The 18,120-nt window shown below is 40.0% G+C and overlaps 2 protein-coding genes across 2 annotated transcripts; one reads left to right on the top strand and one right to left on the bottom strand.

The window, feature by feature from the left end:
- Nucleotides 1-1,019: 1,019 nt before the first annotated feature.
- Nucleotides 1,020-10,821, bottom strand: hook1 (hook microtubule-tethering protein 1). The gene is made up of 22 exons (XM_058637996.1): nt 10,649-10,821; nt 9,104-9,189; nt 8,735-8,807; nt 8,477-8,527; nt 7,820-7,952; nt 7,532-7,599; nt 7,329-7,391; nt 7,018-7,101; nt 5,772-5,935; nt 5,555-5,695; nt 5,207-5,408; nt 4,869-4,979; nt 4,704-4,791; nt 4,267-4,333; nt 4,012-4,152; nt 3,450-3,537; nt 3,109-3,140; nt 2,937-3,019; nt 2,747-2,847; nt 2,166-2,267; nt 1,995-2,063; nt 1,020-1,747 (listed from the first exon to the last, which is right to left on the bottom strand). Exons 1-22 carry the CDS (start codon nt 10,700-10,702, stop codon nt 1,589-1,591), a joined length of 2,160 nt encoding a protein of 719 aa, XP_058493979.1. The 5' UTR covers nt 10,703-10,821; the 3' UTR covers nt 1,020-1,588.
- Nucleotides 10,822-13,830: 3,009 nt separating this feature from the next.
- si:dkey-183n20.15 (RING-HC_RNF170 domain-containing protein) lies at nt 13,831-17,849 on the top strand. The gene is made up of 6 exons (XM_058638515.1): nt 13,831-13,927; nt 14,907-15,024; nt 15,319-15,427; nt 16,379-16,452; nt 16,550-16,660; nt 17,499-17,849. The coding sequence occupies exons 1-6, from the start codon at nt 13,899-13,901 to the stop codon at nt 17,847-17,849; spliced, it is 792 nt and encodes a 263-aa protein (XP_058494498.1). The 5' UTR covers nt 13,831-13,898.
- The last annotated feature ends 271 nt before the right edge of the window (nt 17,850-18,120 follow it).

The raw sequence follows: 18,120 nt of genomic DNA, 5'->3' as shown, positions 1-18,120 counted from the left end.
AGTAAATTTGATTTTGTTAATTATTATTTTCTTCAACTTACTCTACATAACTGTCCCCACACACTTCTCAGGGAGTGGGCAGTTGCAAACAATGTGCAAAAATGTTTAATACCTCTACACTTTAAACAAACACATTCATAAAGGTTTTATGAGGTCACAGTGACCCATGACCACTAAATTCATTTTGCTCGATGTAATAAAGTGTTACTAAAATAACACAAAAACATCATTGTCATTGTATCCTTTCCTCATCAGTTTGTCATGAATCACCAAATGTTGCAACATCATTTCCTAAAGATGAAAAAAAATCAAGATTGGTGCAGATGAACAAAGCGTACAATATTTTGTAATCATGGAGCTGAGATTAATGTATCCGATTGTGAGACAAGCTTTTAGAAAAATTATTTATTTCATTATTTATTCACAAGAAAAGTAAAATTTTAACCACATAAATTCCTGAAATTGCCTAATGCCTTCCTCTTTTTTTCCAGTTTTACATCACAATGGGACACTTTCGCTCATGTGCTGTGCTGCGTTTGATTGTACGTCTTAAATTTGTATAAATACCACCGTTTATAGATCAACAATCTAGAATCAGCCACTGCAAAAGAAAAACAATATAAGAACCACGACTATGCCCCTTCAGTGTTATTGTACAGCTGCATTTAAGACCCGAGTCGATCAGACACACACACACACACACACACACACACACATGAGTTAGCACTTCTCTTCAGTGCTCTTCACTCTAAAACGTCTCCATGATTAAATATTATACCAACTACACAAATCACAACTCTCAGGTACGGCATGAATCCTGAAGCTGGTCTCAACGTTGGGCTCAAGAGCTGGTGTTCAAATCATGTTCACATTACTTTTGTACAAATTCAGAGATTATAGAGAATCCTACACACTCAATTCATTTTTCAATTAAAGTTTCCATCTAGTGAGAAAGTCCTGGATTTATAATCCTCAAAGGTTGAGGATTTTTACAGCTTTGAGTAAAAGGGCTTGTTCCGTTTTCGTAAAAAAAAAAAAAAAAACATACACGTGACATCTGATGCCTGAACACATTTGGTGGCCAGCACCTAAATATACAGGGGATTTTTCTTGATGTATTAATCTATTCGCTGCATAGTCTGTTGGATCATCTGACGTTTAATTTCATTGTCATTCAAATAACCTTATTTTTTTAAAGCCACATTCATATATTTTACCAGCTTCAGCTCTGAATAAAATCCTTATGTCTCATGTACATTCCATATATATATATATATATATAAAAACAAGGCTAAATTGATTCCAGCAAGTGTTCAGTGGAGCACAGAGCAGTTTGCTTGGAGTCTGTGGTGTGGACAGTGTGTGATGTGACCCAGGCAGTGGGAGAGTCAGCTATGACCACAGGTGAGTGACTTACTGTACACCGTTGAGTTTAATAAGTACTGCTCGATCCCCGTCAGCTAACCTGTGACCACCTTCCTGAGCGCTGAGAGTGGATGTGCTTAAGGTCACTTGAGTGCTCACTTGTAGGGTGGACGGGGAGGATTTGTTTCCCACCCCTTCACTAAATAAAGGGGAGAACATTTGTCTACTTGGAGGTAGTTGCAGGCGCGTTGATGGAAAGGGCCTGGCGTGGCGCGTTTGAGACCTGCCGCTGCTGAGACAGGAAGGACTGGCCAGGAGACAGCATGGATGCTGTGCGGCCGCCAAGGCGTGACTCGATAGCCAACTTCTGAAAGTTCAGACTCTGAGGACAAATAAATAAACAGCATTATGATAATTAAAGCTGTGGTGCCATGTTTTGACTAACTTTGGGTTAATCTCCTGCCTTTTGCTGGTGTTAGCATTTACCTCCCTCCTCTTCGACAAGCTCCAGCAGAGGGGGAGCATATTCAGCCAAAATACTTACTCTTCCCAAGTACAAATATACAGCATTTCATTGACAACAGCTTTACTTTTCTAACAGACAAAACACAAAACTAATCTCATCTTACCTTGTTATACCAAGCTGTGACGATCAGTTTCTCTTCATACTCTCTAAGCTTGGCCTGCTCACACTGACGCTAGGAGGCAAAATAAATCTAGTTGGTTTCAGCCAAACAGTCCAGTTTAATCATAATAAACTTTTAATAAGGACAGTTGTAATTCTCAAAATGAAAATTTACTTCTAGGTTGAGAATGTGCTTGTCCCGGTCTGCCAGCGTGTTCCTCAGAGACTGGATCTCTGCAGTGGCTGGATTCAGTTTAGGGTCCAATGCTCGGATCACCTACGGTTGAGGATACAAGTATTCGCAGTGTGAAACTTGGTGATATTCATTATCCTGCCTCCGTTTGGTCTTTATAAACATTTGTATGCTTCATCCTTCATCTGAAAACCGACTCTGTCAACCAATACTATCAGAGGGAGTGTTTGTGTGTATAAAGCAGCAGTGCAGGGATGGTTGGGGACAAGAAGCATTTAAGTAAAACTGCCTAACGACCAGCACTACTAGCACATTGTTGCTGTTGCTGTCTTTATATAAAACAAATCGTCGACACAAGACCTTAACACTACTTTACAGAGAAACACAGTAAGTCGAGTGGAGCTGATAGACTTTATCAGCATTGTGAGAACTCCTGAGAACGATGTGAATGCATTTAAACACAAGACATTTGTTTATATTTTTAAAGTTACACACTATAGTTTTAAAATAGTGTCGCTAACACAGCTAGAATTAAATGAAACCATAAAAACCGAGTCCCTCACATTGCGAGCTTTCTCCAGGTACATTTTGTACCTCTCTTCCATGGCCCGCATGTCATCGTCCTTCTTCTTCAGAGCAGCCATCAGCTCATCCACCTTCAAAGCTAAAGACGCACAGTTATCATTGTGCGGTTTCACTGAAGTCATGAAATGGTTGTGTGTCTCTGCATCTGATTTGTGACTCATGGCTTACAGGTCTGAGTGTGGTCAGGCTGAAGGTCCTCCAGCAGCTCTTTCTTCTTCATGATTTCATCCTGAGCCTCGTTCAGCTGGACCCTGAGAAAACAGAAGCCCTTTCTTTACTTCCCTCTGCTTTGTTTTGTCTCTCTCAACTTGAAAATCGCTGACCCGAGACTGAAACTTACATGTGCGCCTCCAGTTTCCGCTTTAGGTTTGACTGAAAAAACAAAAGGAGGCTTTTAAGTATCTGCAAATACCAAGGCTACATTGTACTGCAGAGAGAGAACAGAGTATACTGTACACTAAAGAGGATTAAACACTGCAGAACTTTTGGAAACTAGTTTGATAGTTATGTTTCATCTGCAGGAGAATCATGTCTATTAAGGGTCTTTAGGGTCTAAATTTGTATCAAGTTTTGACTGAAAATATAAACCAGTCTTTCTTGCTTGACATCATCTGACACTAAAGGTTTAACTCTGCCAGCCCTTTTCTCTGTTAGTGTTCCATTGCCCGCAGGAACACTCACATCGTCTGGTTTGGCCGCCTGACTCTGCAGAGCCTTCTGGAGGTCCTCCACCTGTTGCTGCAGCTCACTGATCCGCGCTCGGCTCAGTCTGCAGAACATAGAGAGAAGAAAATGGAATCAACTCACTACAATAACCAAAATAACCAAGTTAAAATGCATTTTTACACTCAAAACATAGGTTCAACAAAACCACTCCTCACATAAACGTTCCCATCTTGGCTAAAGTAAGCCATTTATTTCCTTCTTTTTTTTTTTTAAAGGGGAAAATGTATCTTAACATAATTTCTGGGAATATATTAAAAATAATATTTAATAGTTTTACTCATTAACAGTATAAGCTGTCAAGAAATTACATTATTCAGTAGTATTTCGAAGGAAAGCTTTAAGTGTCTACACCTCATCAAACTTGTAGACTATCAAATAAAAACCTACCAAAGGATCTTTGAAACATTTTAGTAGACATATGATTTTTTTTTCCCCACAATGCTCGGTGATAGTAGGAGAACTCAACCTCCGCCTCATCCATCAGTTGCTGATTTACAGAGTCAGACACTGTGTTCACCTGTTTTCTGTATCCAGTTCACTACGTGTCTTGTGTGCCTCCTCCAGCTGACACTGCAGGGCGGCGAACCTCTCCCGCTCGCCTTCCTCCTGCTGCACTCTCAACATCTTGTTCTCATGCTGCAGCCTGATGAACTTCTCTCTGAACAGTCACACAAACAAAGTCACTGCTAAAGCAGACACACACACACACACACACACACACACAGGAGCAGAAAGGAAAAGCATATTTTATAGTGTAACAAGTGTCTCTTACCTGTACTCAATTGGTATCAATTCAGCCGCCAGGTTATCATGGCTGGGGCTGCTGGAAGATAGCATCCCTATAAGGAAGATGGAGCTTTAGAATATCCAAGTGGCAAGGACTGTGTTCAGATTACCAGCCCCATTGTTCAATCTGATTTATTACAAATCAGATTTGATAGTTCCCGTTCAGTGTCTCGGGTCTAAATGTTCCTTTTAAAGAAACTACAAATGTGCACACAAACAGAAAACGCCATATTAATGAGACCATGCAGTACTGAAGTGGGAAATATAGATAAGGTCTATCTTTAAATTAAAAAAACAGAAGCTATCACAGTAAATTTGGGGGTGAGATTTAGCGCTAGAGGATGACACTCGGAGTCACTTAAGCCTGGTAATCTGAATGTTTCCAAGAAAACAATGAGGTTTATGTTGTTTGCAGAGAAATACCTGCTTGTGAGAGCTGGTGCTGTTGAGCCTGAGTGCATCGCAGCTCCTCGTTGGTCTCCTTTAGAGAATCTCTTTCTATCATGACTCTCTAATGGAGGGGATACAGATTTTAGAGTGAAATCTTTTTGCCATTTCTTTTACACAACATTATAACAGGTGCCGCACCTCTTTCTCCTTCATCACAGTTTCGTGCTTCTCCTCAAACTTTTTCATCTCAAAGGCGAGGTTGTCTGCTCGCCTCGATTCCTCAGACAATTTCTTGTGTAGCTCCTGGACCTGGAAAAAGGCATAGAAACGAAGCATCAACAAAGACATGTTTCTATTATCACGTCATGCTTGTTTTTAATAAAACCTTTACACTGGTTAGGAGTTGGGAAAAAGAAGTCTCCGTTTTCATGTAGTGCTTAGACCTGGATGCAACACTTAATACATTCATCCTAATAAGAGGAGTTTCAGAATAAAGTGACTTCAATCTATGGTTCCCCTTTGGGTTCTACCATTACCTGTCGCTTGTACGTCTCGAGCTGAGCGCGGGCAGCGTTGGCCTTGCGGAGCTCCTCCTCCAAGCTGACAGTGTTTTGCATGTAGGTCATGTTGTTCTCCTCCAGCAGCTTCATCTGCCTCTTCAGATCACCCAGATTCTCCAGTTTACGCTTGTATGTTTCCACCGAGGCTTCCAGTATTACCACTCGATCTGAACAGTTCCTGTATGGACACAATGTCATCACACACATAAGGAACTTTAGGAACACTTGGAAACATGATGCAAACAACTCGTCAAACTCCATGGAACTATCATCATCATCATCATCCATCTATAAATGCACGGAATGTCTGTCCGTCTGTCTGACCTCATAACATCCAGCTCGTCTTTGAGAGCTCGAGATTCTTCCGCCAGGCCTGTGAGCTCGTCATTACGGTGCTGAACCTCAATCAGCTGCTTCTCCAACTCTTCGCAGTGGATCCGGTAGTCGTCCTTCGCAGCCTCCAGTCTAAAGGATGTGAACGATACACATCGTTAATGAGTCCGTCTCGAGCCTTACAAGGTTTATGCAGAAAGTGATAAACCTGAAGTTCTCCTCCTGTAGAGTCTCCAGTTGCTGTTGTAACTGATTGTGCTTTTTTCCTGAGGGCGTGCTGGGGTCATCGAACGTGTCCAGCTGATTGGCCCGGTCAGTTAGGACATCGTTCTCAGCCAATAAGCTGTTTCGTTCCTCTTGCAGTACAGCCACCTGCGTGGGTTCAACAACATATTATAGCCCATTTCACAAGTGAGAGTTTAAAGTTAATGTTAAATTGCTCTTTGGTCGGTTATTTCATGCAAAGCAGAAAATTCACATTTGAGATCAAAAGTTAGAGTCGTCAGAAAACTCTCTTCCTTTCCCAGCTGTTAAAGCAAACAGTGCAGTTTATCTAGCAAACATGTTAATACACGGTTAGTCAGTTAGCCTGAATTATATTTTATCACCAGACAATGGTCCATCAACGTGAGATTAACTTGTGATTGTTTAAAAGTCGTACACGTCTTTAAACTAGACAAAAATCACCCATATGACCAGTGTGTGAACTGCTCATAGAGACAAAATATTTACATTAATGTTTCTGAAACAGACTTGTCTGAAACTGATTTTTGAATTTATAAGCTCATATAAAACAAAACAATTATATACGAGCTTATAAAATTATAACTGAAAGCTGATCGAGAATAATATTCAGCACATCTTCTAAGTTCAGCTCTCCTCTTTTAAGGACCATTCTTTAAACCTAAAACAAGTCAAAGTTGCATTTTGAAATAACGTGATGCTGCTTTCACCAATTAAAGGAGAGGTTTATTATAATTAGGAATAATAATTACGCCAAAAATTAAAAACAGGACGCCAATCAGTCCATCTGTTAGCCGAGTTAGAGTCAACATTTGGTTAAAATGTGTTTAGTTTCAACCATGTTGGACTTACCTCGCAGCAGCGAGAGATGAGCGAGACTGGGGACAGAAAAAATCAATCTGTCGAGAGTCCAGTGGAACAGATGATCAGTGACTATGCTGAATTGTGTCTGTGTGTACAGTGCACAGAGAGGCCCACAAGCAGTGGCGGAGCGTGGGCCGGTTGCTACGGTGGGAGCCAGCAGAGCCCAGACTGTTTGATCACAGTCCTTCTGCCACAGCAGCTCCCAACAATGGACCCAAGCTTTAGAGCAAATTACACAACCTTTGTTTGTGTGTGTGTGTGTGTGTGTGTGTGTGTGTGTGTGTGTGTGTGTGTGTGTGTGTGTGTGTGTGTGTGTGTGTGTGTGTGTGTGCATGCTACGTAGTCACCTGTATATCCAACTCTTGACAGCGTTGGGCTAGAGCTTCCTTCTCGGTTAATAGTTCAGCTAGATCCTCCTGGGCTTTTTTTAACTGGACACATGAAGGAAAGCTAAAGTAAGAAACGTGCACACTCACTTTCACCCACCGCAGAAACTGGTCCTGCAATTATATACTAACTAAACATGTATAAAGATCTGTGGCGAAAAGGACCATTTTCCAGGTATAGTATGAGAATCACAGTTGTTAAGAATATTATCAGTAATGGCAGCTTAATTAGCACAATCTAGTATATGTAGTAATGTAGTAATAACACTGACCTGCTGTTCTACGTCCCCTGACAGTTGTGCTCCAAACGGGGCCATGGTCTCTTTATTCATGAGCTGGAAAGAAAACGTGTCACTGGGTTTATTTTACACACTCATTAAAACAAAGCTGCAACGTTACTCGTAAAGGAACAACTGCTCGACCAGGCTTTTCTGTACATTTTCACACGTTATTAAAGTTATTAAGTGGGGCTGACCTCCTGGATGGCCGTCATGACGACGTGCTGCACAGACTCCTCCAAAGTCATGATGTTCTGAATATATTCTGTCAACACAGTGAGAAAGACTCATGAAATGGAGTTAGTTCACCAAGATCGGCAGCAGGTGGCTCTAAATTCCATGTCACCATAAACAGAGAGCACCATGGTGACATTTCATTGTTGCTTCAAGTTATTATTGCAGTAAGATTTGCTGCTACATGATTTCTTTATACTGTCTTTTAAAGCTGCCTTTAAAACCCACCTAATACACAAGCAGTCCCATACCTTGTTTATGCTCACATCTGACAGCACAGCCCAGTATGAGCTGCAGTAGCTTCCCGAGGTGCACTGGGTCTGAACGCTCTGCAACCAGGGCCAAATCTGGCAAAGGGAAGTTTGTGATCTCCTGTCCCAAGACCTGATGGGGCAGAGCAAGAGATAAAAACATGCTTAAAGAGTGACTGTGCTACCATTTTGAGTGCAAAGTGTTGACACTGCCATTTTGACATGTCTGAGCAGGAAAAGCACAGGTGTTACTCATCATATCAACAATGGCTCTGCTCAGTTCATGCAAGTCAGAGAGGATGACATTGAGCATGCAAAACAGAAGCAACATGGGTATATATAGAGTAAATTAAACATCAGTCTCAACAAAAATTGAACATTAAAAGATGTATAAAACATATATACATAATAAAATAAATAAATAAAATAAAAGCACTGAAAATAAAATATCATAAAGATATTATATTATCAGGGACTTCACAATATCTCAACCATAATTTACCATAACAAATAGAAACATTACTGGGTTTCAGTATTTTTTCTTTATGCATTTCACCTGGGGCTTTGCATTATTTCAACTCCCACAGGCATCGATTCAACACAAACAGCCGACTCCTCACACTTGTTTTCTTCTGGTCGCTTAGAAACTGAGCCTACCTCATTATAATAATCAACCACCATCTGAAGGATCTTCTTCAGGTTGTTCATCTGAGGAGATCAGACAAGAAATGCTATGAACTCACTTTGTAGAGGAAGAGTTCACATTTAAAAAGCGTCAAATGATCTGTGGAAAAGACTAATTAGGGAGGAAAAGAAGTAGATTTTGGGAAAAGGTTCAGGAAAATATGAATACAGAAGTCAAAATGAGCATATAAAAAGGAACAGTGGTTCTGGTTTGGCACAGCTTGACTGTACCTTCAATCTCCAGTTACCCTCAACATCTGTTTTGATACGACCAAGCCATCCATCAGAAAACCATGCAGGGTCTCTGCAGCGTACACAACAGAGACACACACAAAGACATCAGTCAAAAACAGCTCTCTGGCTTCTCAAAAACATAAAGCAACAAATAAATGAAAAGCATTACTCTTTGAATTTTGATGTTCAAAACCTAAATATCACACAATACGAGTTTTGGTGCATGTTTTTTAGGGTGGAATGAGTGCAGCTCATCAGCGAACACAAAACATTTATCCTTAGCTTTGCTGACAAACAACGCTAACAACAAAAATCACAACATGGAGCAGACTACAAGTTTCTGTAAGTGTGTGTGTGTGTCCTCACATCTGATGCAGTGCCTGTGACATTGCTGATCCAGTGGTCAGTTCCTCTATTGTCGTGCAGGGTGCAGGAGTGTTAAAGGTCTGCAGCTGAGAGGCAGAAAACACATCATCATCATCATCATCATCAGCATCAGCATCATCATCGACTGGTCAACAGTTCACAGAGAGGACAAAAGCTGCAGTTGTACACTTAATTCACTCGTGTTTCTCCACAACACTGTAGCTGTGCAGGGATGCAGAATCATTTTTTAAACTACCACAAAGAGAAAGTAAGAGAAGAGAGTTGCTCAATGTAAAAAAACAATCTAGAGATGGTTAAGAAACTAACACCCAGGTGAAAGAAAAGTACACATGTAAATAATTGATGTAGCGACGGTGTAAGATTAAATCTCTTATTTCCTTGAGCAACAATTGCGGTGTTGTGCACACACCCTAATGTTTACACTGAAGGGCTGTCATATAGAGTTGTTAATCCAAATCCAAGGAAATGAAAGGAGCAGGTGTTAGCTTGCCGTGTCACATTTAAGTAGTTACATAACAAACAAAAATCCAAAGAGCAACCTTCCACAAATACCAGTTAACAGGATTAGCACTCTCAATCCACTGAGGATCGATTGTAAGTCGTGGGCCAATTCCAACTGTCCCCCACATCGTATCAATTTGAACTTTAGCTCCATCATTTTTGGCAAGGAAGCCCTGAGATCTGTGTAGAGCAAAGGGGGCGTGTCCAAATGAAATCACGTGACTGCCCCGTTTAATGATTCGAGTTGCCGAAAAAGGCTTAGGAAATACAGAAGTGTACTGTGTGATCTGAGGCGATTATCGTTGAGGATGGCTATTCCTGAATAAGAATTAAAAAAAGCACACCTCTCCCACTTGATCACATTGACATCAACTATGTCTCAGTCACACAAGCACTTCCTGTAACACACACACATTTATATCTGTATATATGTAATACGACAGTAGGACTGCCATACGTCAAATGACCAGTAGATGTCATCAGCCATTTGTGTCATCAGCCTTTTGGCAAAACAACTGGCAGAAAAGATTTTACACATTCACAGGGTTTCATCTCACCATCACAAGCTCTCACTTCAAAATGTGAAATAACAAGTATATTTTTATACACTTATAAAAACATAATTATGTACCGTCTGTTCAATTCCTATCAATAAATCTTTAGAGTAAGTAGAACTACTAGAAATACTAAGAAATAAACTTTGATATGTATGTGGGGGGGTATTGTGGTTGGTTTTTTTCCCACATGGGGCTCTAGATTTCTAGCAGCGCCCCTGCTGCTGTACGCCAGGAGCAGCTCCTCTCGGAAGTGACAATAATATACTTCAAATAAAGCTGCTCTGTTAAGACGAAATAGTATATAGTAGCTTCACCTTCCGTTACCGTGAGTGCTCTGCTCCATAATTCCCTCATTTTCTCTCAAACTAGCGAACTGTGTTTCCGCAGAAACCTCGGCCCCCACCACCTACAGACAGACAGGTAAAGAAACTGCCATCGCTTTCTCACGCGACGCATTCACACTCACCCAAATTATCAGGCTCTCGACCAGAACCGTTTTGGCATCGTCCATTTCTTCCATTGAAGCTAAAATATCGAAATCCACCTGTCAGCCAACCGCTTCCGCTCCTATCTGCTGCATTTGACCTCACCTGCTGCTAAGAGGTGGATCAGCGGCGACAATTACGCACGCAGAGGACTCGCAACGGCGGTATCGCCACAAACACGACGTAACGTGTTCGAGAATGGCATAGCGTCTTTACCTTTTAACGTTCAATTTGTTTGAGATTGATTGGACGAGATAACGTGAGTAGGAGGAGAGTTTCATCCAATCAGCGTCGAGACTCGTGATGATTGACGGCAGTTAATCCCTGCTTCAGCCAATCAGCGTAAAGAAGATTTGGTTTCAGAAAATATGTAATATATGTTCCATGTACTATATAATCTGACCTAATCTATTAATGTCAAACAATGAGGTAAATAATAAACATTGGTCAGATATTGAGCAGTAATGTAAAGTTATAAATAGCTAATTTTGACGCATTGTAATTGTTTTATGGTCTTTTACAGTTTTATTTTTCATAACTTGAAAACAAATAGATTAGAATGCGTTATTTCAGCAATTAGTGATAGAGAGCCCAATTCCTTTCCTCTTGGCCATGGGCTGCTATAGATATACTAGCTGTAAAATACACAAAATAATAAATAAATATATAGATAAATAAATTACTTTATTATTATTTGACATCCATGTAATAGAGTAGACATATGGAGCTGTGTAAGATGCAACTAATTACTTAAAAAAGTTGCTTTTTTTAATCCATATTCGGTGCACACAAATAAATCTCCAAAAGAAACACATTTCTAATAAAACAAACAAAAAAAAATTGTTTTACTCTTTCCTTGTTTGTTTGCCAACACAAGTGGCAGCAGTTTCCCATCAAACATAAAATCTTTACTGCAGATGGTTGTACGTTTTACTGCGTGAGCTAAATCAAATACTAGAGAGAGATAATCCTGCAAAGTCAGAAACGGAATACAGCTGGAATGTGAGTCCTAATTTCAGACCTGTTTCTTATCAACACTGTTCCCACTCAGGTGCTAAAACCCCGGCAGTGTTCAGGCTCCCTTGTGAAGGTTAATCATTGATCATGAACACAATAAACCTGCTCACGTTACCCATTTATAATTCTCACGTGAGTTTGCGCGTGTATTTGAAATGAAGTGAAGTGATTTGGTCCTGTTCAGTCAAATACAAAAGTTTGGTCCATAATTTCCTGTGAAATCTGTGAAGTGTTTTCTGTTATGTTCTTGTCTTTTGTAAAATGTATGTGTTTACCTCCAGGGCCACCGTATAAAACCCTGGGCAGGTGTATTTGCATCAGCTGCAGCTGGATTTTTACACACGTGTCGTGCAGGATCGCCCACATGAGAGACCCTGACCCTCATGACTGATGGCTGCTATTTTTAGATGACCTGGACCACAATGACTCCCTGCCTTTGGCTCCTATCAGAGGTGAGGTGAAGGACCTGCGTGGGATCAGGTGCCAAGATATTTCATCAACATACTTCTGTGTGGAGACATCACTTACTGTCAGATACTGTGAGACATTTCTGTTTGTTGTTGGTTTGTTCAAATAAAGGACGTTTGCTTTGGATTTATTTGCTGCGTGTGGAGTCATTTGGGCAACTCCTGACTTTAAAACTAAAAAAAAAGTGGTACAGCATGAGAATGATATTTTAAAAACCTGTTAAATAGGGTGGAACAATTAATCGAAATCTTTATCAATATCGCTATACGGCCTGCTGCAATTTTCACATTTTAGATTAATAAATATTGTCCTGGCCCATACACGTCATATTCTACAGACTGAAAAAACGTATTTGTTTGTCACAGATAACAAATGAAAATGAGAGTGAAAAGTTCCATTCTCATTCATCTCGCAATCGCAATTTCAGTCAAAATAATCACAATTAGATATTTATTCAAAATCGTTCAATAGAGTATGATTGGCCTCCTCTCTGTTACTGCCTCTGTCAGCAGCCACTGACGGACTTATCTCTGAATAAGACATTATTCAGATTATGACATCTACATAATTTGAATATTCCATTCATGTTCCTACTCTGTGTGTCACAGAGCACAGTCTGATTACGCCTCACTTCTACTGCTGTGAAAACTCACCAATTATGAATGAATAACCATAACAATCAGCAACTATTTGGATGAATTATTTATCATTTGAGTGGGGTTTTATAACAGTACTCTTTTTTTTTATTAGATTCTGATTTCAGATTCTCAAATGATTGACATCAAGAACCTTTATTGGAGATTTTCCTCACTTGATGTCTAAGGTTAAAGGGTGGCACTTGCTCTACAGACTGTAAAATCCTTTGAGGCAAATTGTATATGTGATGTCGGGCTATATAAATTAAATAGACTTAACTAATTAGAACAAATATACAGTCAATTAAATAAATAAATACTAATATATAGTATAAAGACTTGTATGTGCTACTGTGAATGTGTTATACTATGAATATGAATGTAATTATTATACAATAGAAATGTAAACATATATATATAATTAAACAGTATTAACATAATGTTTGGAAAACACCAATCAGCATTTTACGCAATTGTCTGCCTATCAGAAACAAACAATAACAAATAATGAAGGTTAGTCGCAGGCCATGTCTTAATCTTATTATTGCTTATTCTGAGGATGACCTTATTCAGATGAAGGTTATCGCAAAAGGCCGTTTATATGGCAGAGACTTATTCACTTATCTTAATAGGGTTGAATTTGGAACGGTGTTGACCAGGTAAACACAGTGAGTGTCAGTGACGGCTACGTGCATTTCACAACTGATGCTTTATCAACAGAGAGGAGAGGAATAATGTGAAGTCGAGTAAATGATCAACAAACTGGGGTCTAACCTACTTAGACACAGCGTGGCTCTGGGTCTGATCTTGTGGTAAATCATGTGACACAGAGAGTTCTTCACTGACCTCACCAAAGTGACAACGATGTTGATCTTAAACCAAAGACCTCTACACGAGAAATTCACCACTGTCTGTTGAGAAGTCTGTGCACAGGTTTGACCACAGAGAAGTGAGCGTTCCCTTTAAGCAGGAGGACGAGCTGATATTGGAAGTTGTAGTTGATCATTAACAGGGAGTTGATTTATGTCGCTCAGTGATGCAGCCAGGCAGCATTTCACGTCCCTCGAGCAGACAGTGACTCAAAGTATCTGCCGCTTTTTCTAGTTCAGCGATGCAGCCGCACCTCAAATCTCAGTCCAGGTGAGTCTCACTTTATTACCTCTGTCTGCGTTTGTTTGTTTGTTTGATTAGAACATGGACAGAATTGTGCTCATTGATCTCATTGAATTGACCTGAAAAACAAAAATACTGTCACTTTGAAACAAAATGTACTGCTCCAAAAAAAAATTTGAAGTTCAACAAATTAAATATTTCAACTGAAAATATTATAGAATCCTTTCGACCACATTGTCAATTTGTTGTATAATTTCTTTTTCTCTGTTTAAATTTTCTGTTCTTTCTCTAATACATATATTTAGAGAAAGAAGTACTTTAAGTACTGTATATGATAACTGTAAAGTTTAAAGTAAGAGTAAATGGGAACTGCATCTTCAATACTGTTAAAAATGGTCGGCTAAAAATCTAAATAATATATGTCTCTATTTATATGTAGTTAAACAAGGTAAAAAATTACACTACGATACCTGTATGGTATCAGTGTGGAAGTAATATTATGGTAATATTTCTGTAGTATAACCTGGAAAGATGTGTAACATAATGTGTAACGTTAATTACCAATTTTAATTTCTACATATTTTATTGTGAAAGTGTTGCATTTTATTGTGAAGGTGTTGCACAGATGGCATCCTACAGTAATTCTCATTACCAAGCTATAACCGGGATATTACTTTGGAAAGGACATTGTATTACTGTAATATGATTTCATTATTACCACATTATTACCATTGTTATAACCAAGCTGGATATTGCATCATAAATAAGATGGTACTATCATAATATTACCTTCATATTGTGACCATGCTGTCATGTAAAGAGATAATCTATACAAAAACAAATACAAACAAAACCTCTCCAGGAATGAAAAACTCAATTCAAACGAATTCTTGCAAGTGCAGCAGTTTTAAGAAAATCGTTGAGGCATTAGCTGATATCATCAGCTGATATCGTGTATTTAAAAGTGTGAGTTTTATCAGTATCACCATGTCATGTCACGTTGCAGACGGGACCGTCTCCTCTCTGAGGGGTCAGCGGGTCAGCATCACCTCGGGTCACCCGGGTCATCTTTGCAGTGTGCGCCAGAGCCAGAGTCGATGTCAACGTGTCTGAGCTGCCACAAGGTGAGAAGGTCACTTACAAATCACACTCAGTTTCTAAGATTAATGTATATTACATAAAATGTGCAATAATCCTATGCCAAAAGACAAAGAATAAAAGTAATAACGTAAGTTTGTCAGTGTGATAAACCAACTTATTACACTTCTGGTGTAGTATGTAGAACACACACAGGAGTCCCAATACTACATTGTACCATAGCTTTCCACTTTGTTCTTCCTTCGGCCAATTGTCATTGTTGTCCTTCTTCCAGGACGTCTCTTTAATTGATCGTCTTTCTATTCTTCTCATGTCTTCAGGAATCTGCAGAGTTAAGTTCATCCATAAGCCATCGAGACTCACACTGTCCTGTTTGCCTGCAGACGGCCAGCTTCCCTGTCCAGACCAACTGTGGCCATTTGTTCTGTGGTACGACATTACAAACACACACACACACAGAACCTTGTTTTTATATCTCACTGAGGACACATCTTAGACATCAACCAGGACCAGACAAAATGTCCTCACTCTCTAGGTTTTTTTGGTCCTCACAAAGGTGCACAAACAGACACACAGACACAGGCACGTGCTACTTCAGCCGTGTCAATCAAGTCACTTGTCGAGAAGACGTCCAAATGCTAAAACCTCCGTGTGAATTGAAATACAGCCAAGTGTTTGTCATGCACTGTAATAGAAGAAAGGAAAAAGTGTGATTTGTGGATTGATGGATTGATAGATACTGTAGACATTATGGCTGTTTATCTAAAAGGTTCTTTTTTTGGGATCGTGGTCTAACCTTATCGTTATCTGTCACTGATTACAAAGCTATTTTTATTCCTGCACATGCTTATCTTCCCTTTAACCCCAACCTACTGCAGTTATAGTACTGCACCCGACCAACTCACCTGTGTTTGAAACCCAGAGCCTCTTCCTCACCCTCCATTACTCGATGTAGTCAGTGATGAAATACTGCATTTCAGAAGAGTTTGGGGCCCACAGCCTTTGGGCCCTAAATCAAACTCGACAAAAAAATACTTGATTATTAGAGAATTGGTCTGACTGGATTCTTTTAAAATACTACTAAATAACAGGGAGACAGGGAGGTTCTGACTGACTCACTTTACCTTGTTTGATAGCCAATCATTATGTTTATTTTGAGGTTTTATGATTCTGCATTTTATTATTTCCTGTAAATTAATACTTTAAATGTTGATGAATACTTTTGTTAGAGACCCTCTTGGAAAAGAGATGTTTAATCTCAGACAGTGAGACATCTCTGGTTAAAGATAGGCTAAAAATACATAATACTAGTTGATTTTACACATTTGTTATTGTGCACTGAAGTGTAAATTGTTCCGATTAATGTGTTTGACTGTGCAGCTCCCTGTCTGATCAGCTACTGGAGACACGGGTCATGGTTGGATGCTATCAGCTGTCCTCTCTGCAGACAGAAGGTACAGTACACAAACATACATGATCCAGTGTAAACACAGTCTGAACAGTCAGTTCAGAATGACTGTGAACGTGGAGTAAAAAAAATAACTCTTCCAGGTCAGCGTGCTGTGCCATCTCTTTAACGAGAGTCGATCAGACCGACAGTCGAAGGAGGTTCTCGGGGAAATCACAAACTACAACAGACGATATTCTGGAGCTCCAAGACGGGTCAGTAGCTCATCTGTCCTTCAGGTCTTCATGAAAATGTCATGGTCGTTATCAGAAACGAGTCATTCCACAGTAAAAGTGCTTCTTCTCCACTCTTCACCTGTCTGGTTGTGGAAAAGTAGAAGAAGAAAATAAAGAAAAAGTGCAACACACGTCAGCTTCTCCTTTTAATTTAGTCCACTATAGAAAAACATTAACATTACTGATGTAACTTGGGGAAAACATTTCGATTATATTATAATCTAAATGTCTAATCTAATCTAACCTATATAATAAGATTGATGCCCCATCCAATCCAAATCCATATGGAGCTGGAGTGTGCAACACATTCTTCCTGTTTTTTTCCTACTTTTACACAATCGGACTAGTGAAGATAAGAGAAGAGGGAAATTCACTGCTGAAAGACTTGTGTCTGATAAGAAAGTTTGTTTCCAGTAACCAGACCTCTATTAAGTTCCTTCTGTTACAGGGAGTGTAAAAGTGTCTGACGCATATATGTGTAAAAAAATAAATAAATTCAGCCTTGAATGTAACATCAGATGAGATCATAGGAAAGACAAGAACCCCTGCTTTGTTTCCCATTACAATACATTTGGTAACAGTAATACCTGGCATTTACTAGACTGCTGAACAGGACTGACACACCTAGTTGCCTGACCTTGAATGAGTATTTTCACTGAAATAAACCTGATTTATTTCAGTGCCATTGACAAACACAGGTGATATCAACTCCAAAAGCCAGGTTCCTGCTATTGCAATGTGCCGTATCATCTACCCTGTCCTCTAATGTTTGTTGGTTCGATTTCCTGACATGAACTCTTCTCCTCATCACTAACAGGTGACAGACTACCTGTGTGATGCTCCTCTCCTCCTGCAGTTACTGGCTCGTGGCCTCGGTGCAATGGGAGGCCTCGTGTGGCTGTTCTTCTTCAGAGTGGCTCTCTGCTGTGTGGGGACAGTGGTGTCCATCTCTTCCTCTCCTCCCCTGGACACAGAGTCCTCGTCGTTGGCCAGTCCTCTGGAGACAGACCCCTCCCTCTGTGGACTGCTGGGGGTCCTGGATGACCTGGTGGTCGTCATCCTGCTCCTCATCTGCATTATCAGCATCAACCGGCAAATGGTGTCAGAGAGGGAGGGACACTCTGCGAACCCCACAGCCTCTCAACGAGTGGTGGGGAACTCACTGTAGAGAGACAGATGCAGCTGTAGTGTCAGTACAAGCTGTTCTACAAGGACTTGTATTGGATTTCTTCCTTCTGGCTGCGGCTAGTTGGATCAGTGGACGCAAGAGTATCAATAGTGTCAGAGTATTTAAGAGTCAAGATGTCAAACTGTATCTCAGCCTCTCCACTTGTGTTTACAGAGCCTCTGCTAGAGTGAAAGGATATCTGCAACAAGATGTTGTGCAACATGGTGTTTCAGCTTTGCTGACAAATCCCCAGCACTTAAAAAGGTCCAGT

The sequence above is a fragment of the Solea solea genome, chromosome 9 (assembly GCF_958295425.1).
Source record: "Solea solea chromosome 9, fSolSol10.1, whole genome shotgun sequence".
Taxonomy (NCBI): Eukaryota; Metazoa; Chordata; class Actinopteri; order Pleuronectiformes; family Soleidae; genus Solea; species Solea solea.
This window is presented reverse-complemented; position numbering and strand designations above follow the sequence as displayed.

Bases quoted from the DNA above. Each gene is read 5' to 3' on its own strand.
- hook1 (XM_058637996.1), bottom strand. From the start codon at position 10,702: ATGGAAGAAATGGACGATGCCAAAACGGTTCTGGTCGAGAGCCTGATA. The intron at 3,141-3,449 runs GTGAGTGTTCCT...TTGTTTTTTCAG, and splicing joins AGGCGGCCAAACCAGACGAT to TCAAACCTAAAGCGGAAACT. The intron at 2,268-2,746 runs GTGAGGGACTCG...CCTCAACCGTAG, and splicing joins ACCTGGAGAAAGCTCGCAAT to GTGATCCGAGCATTGGACCC.
- si:dkey-183n20.15 (XM_058638515.1), top strand. From the start codon at position 13,899: ATGCAGCCGCACCTCAAATCTCAGTCCAG. The intron at 16,453-16,549 runs GTACAGTACACA...TAACTCTTCCAG, and splicing joins GTCCTCTCTGCAGACAGAAG to GTCAGCGTGCTGTGCCATCT. The intron at 16,661-17,498 runs GTCAGTAGCTCA...CATCACTAACAG, and splicing joins ATTCTGGAGCTCCAAGACGG to GTGACAGACTACCTGTGTGA.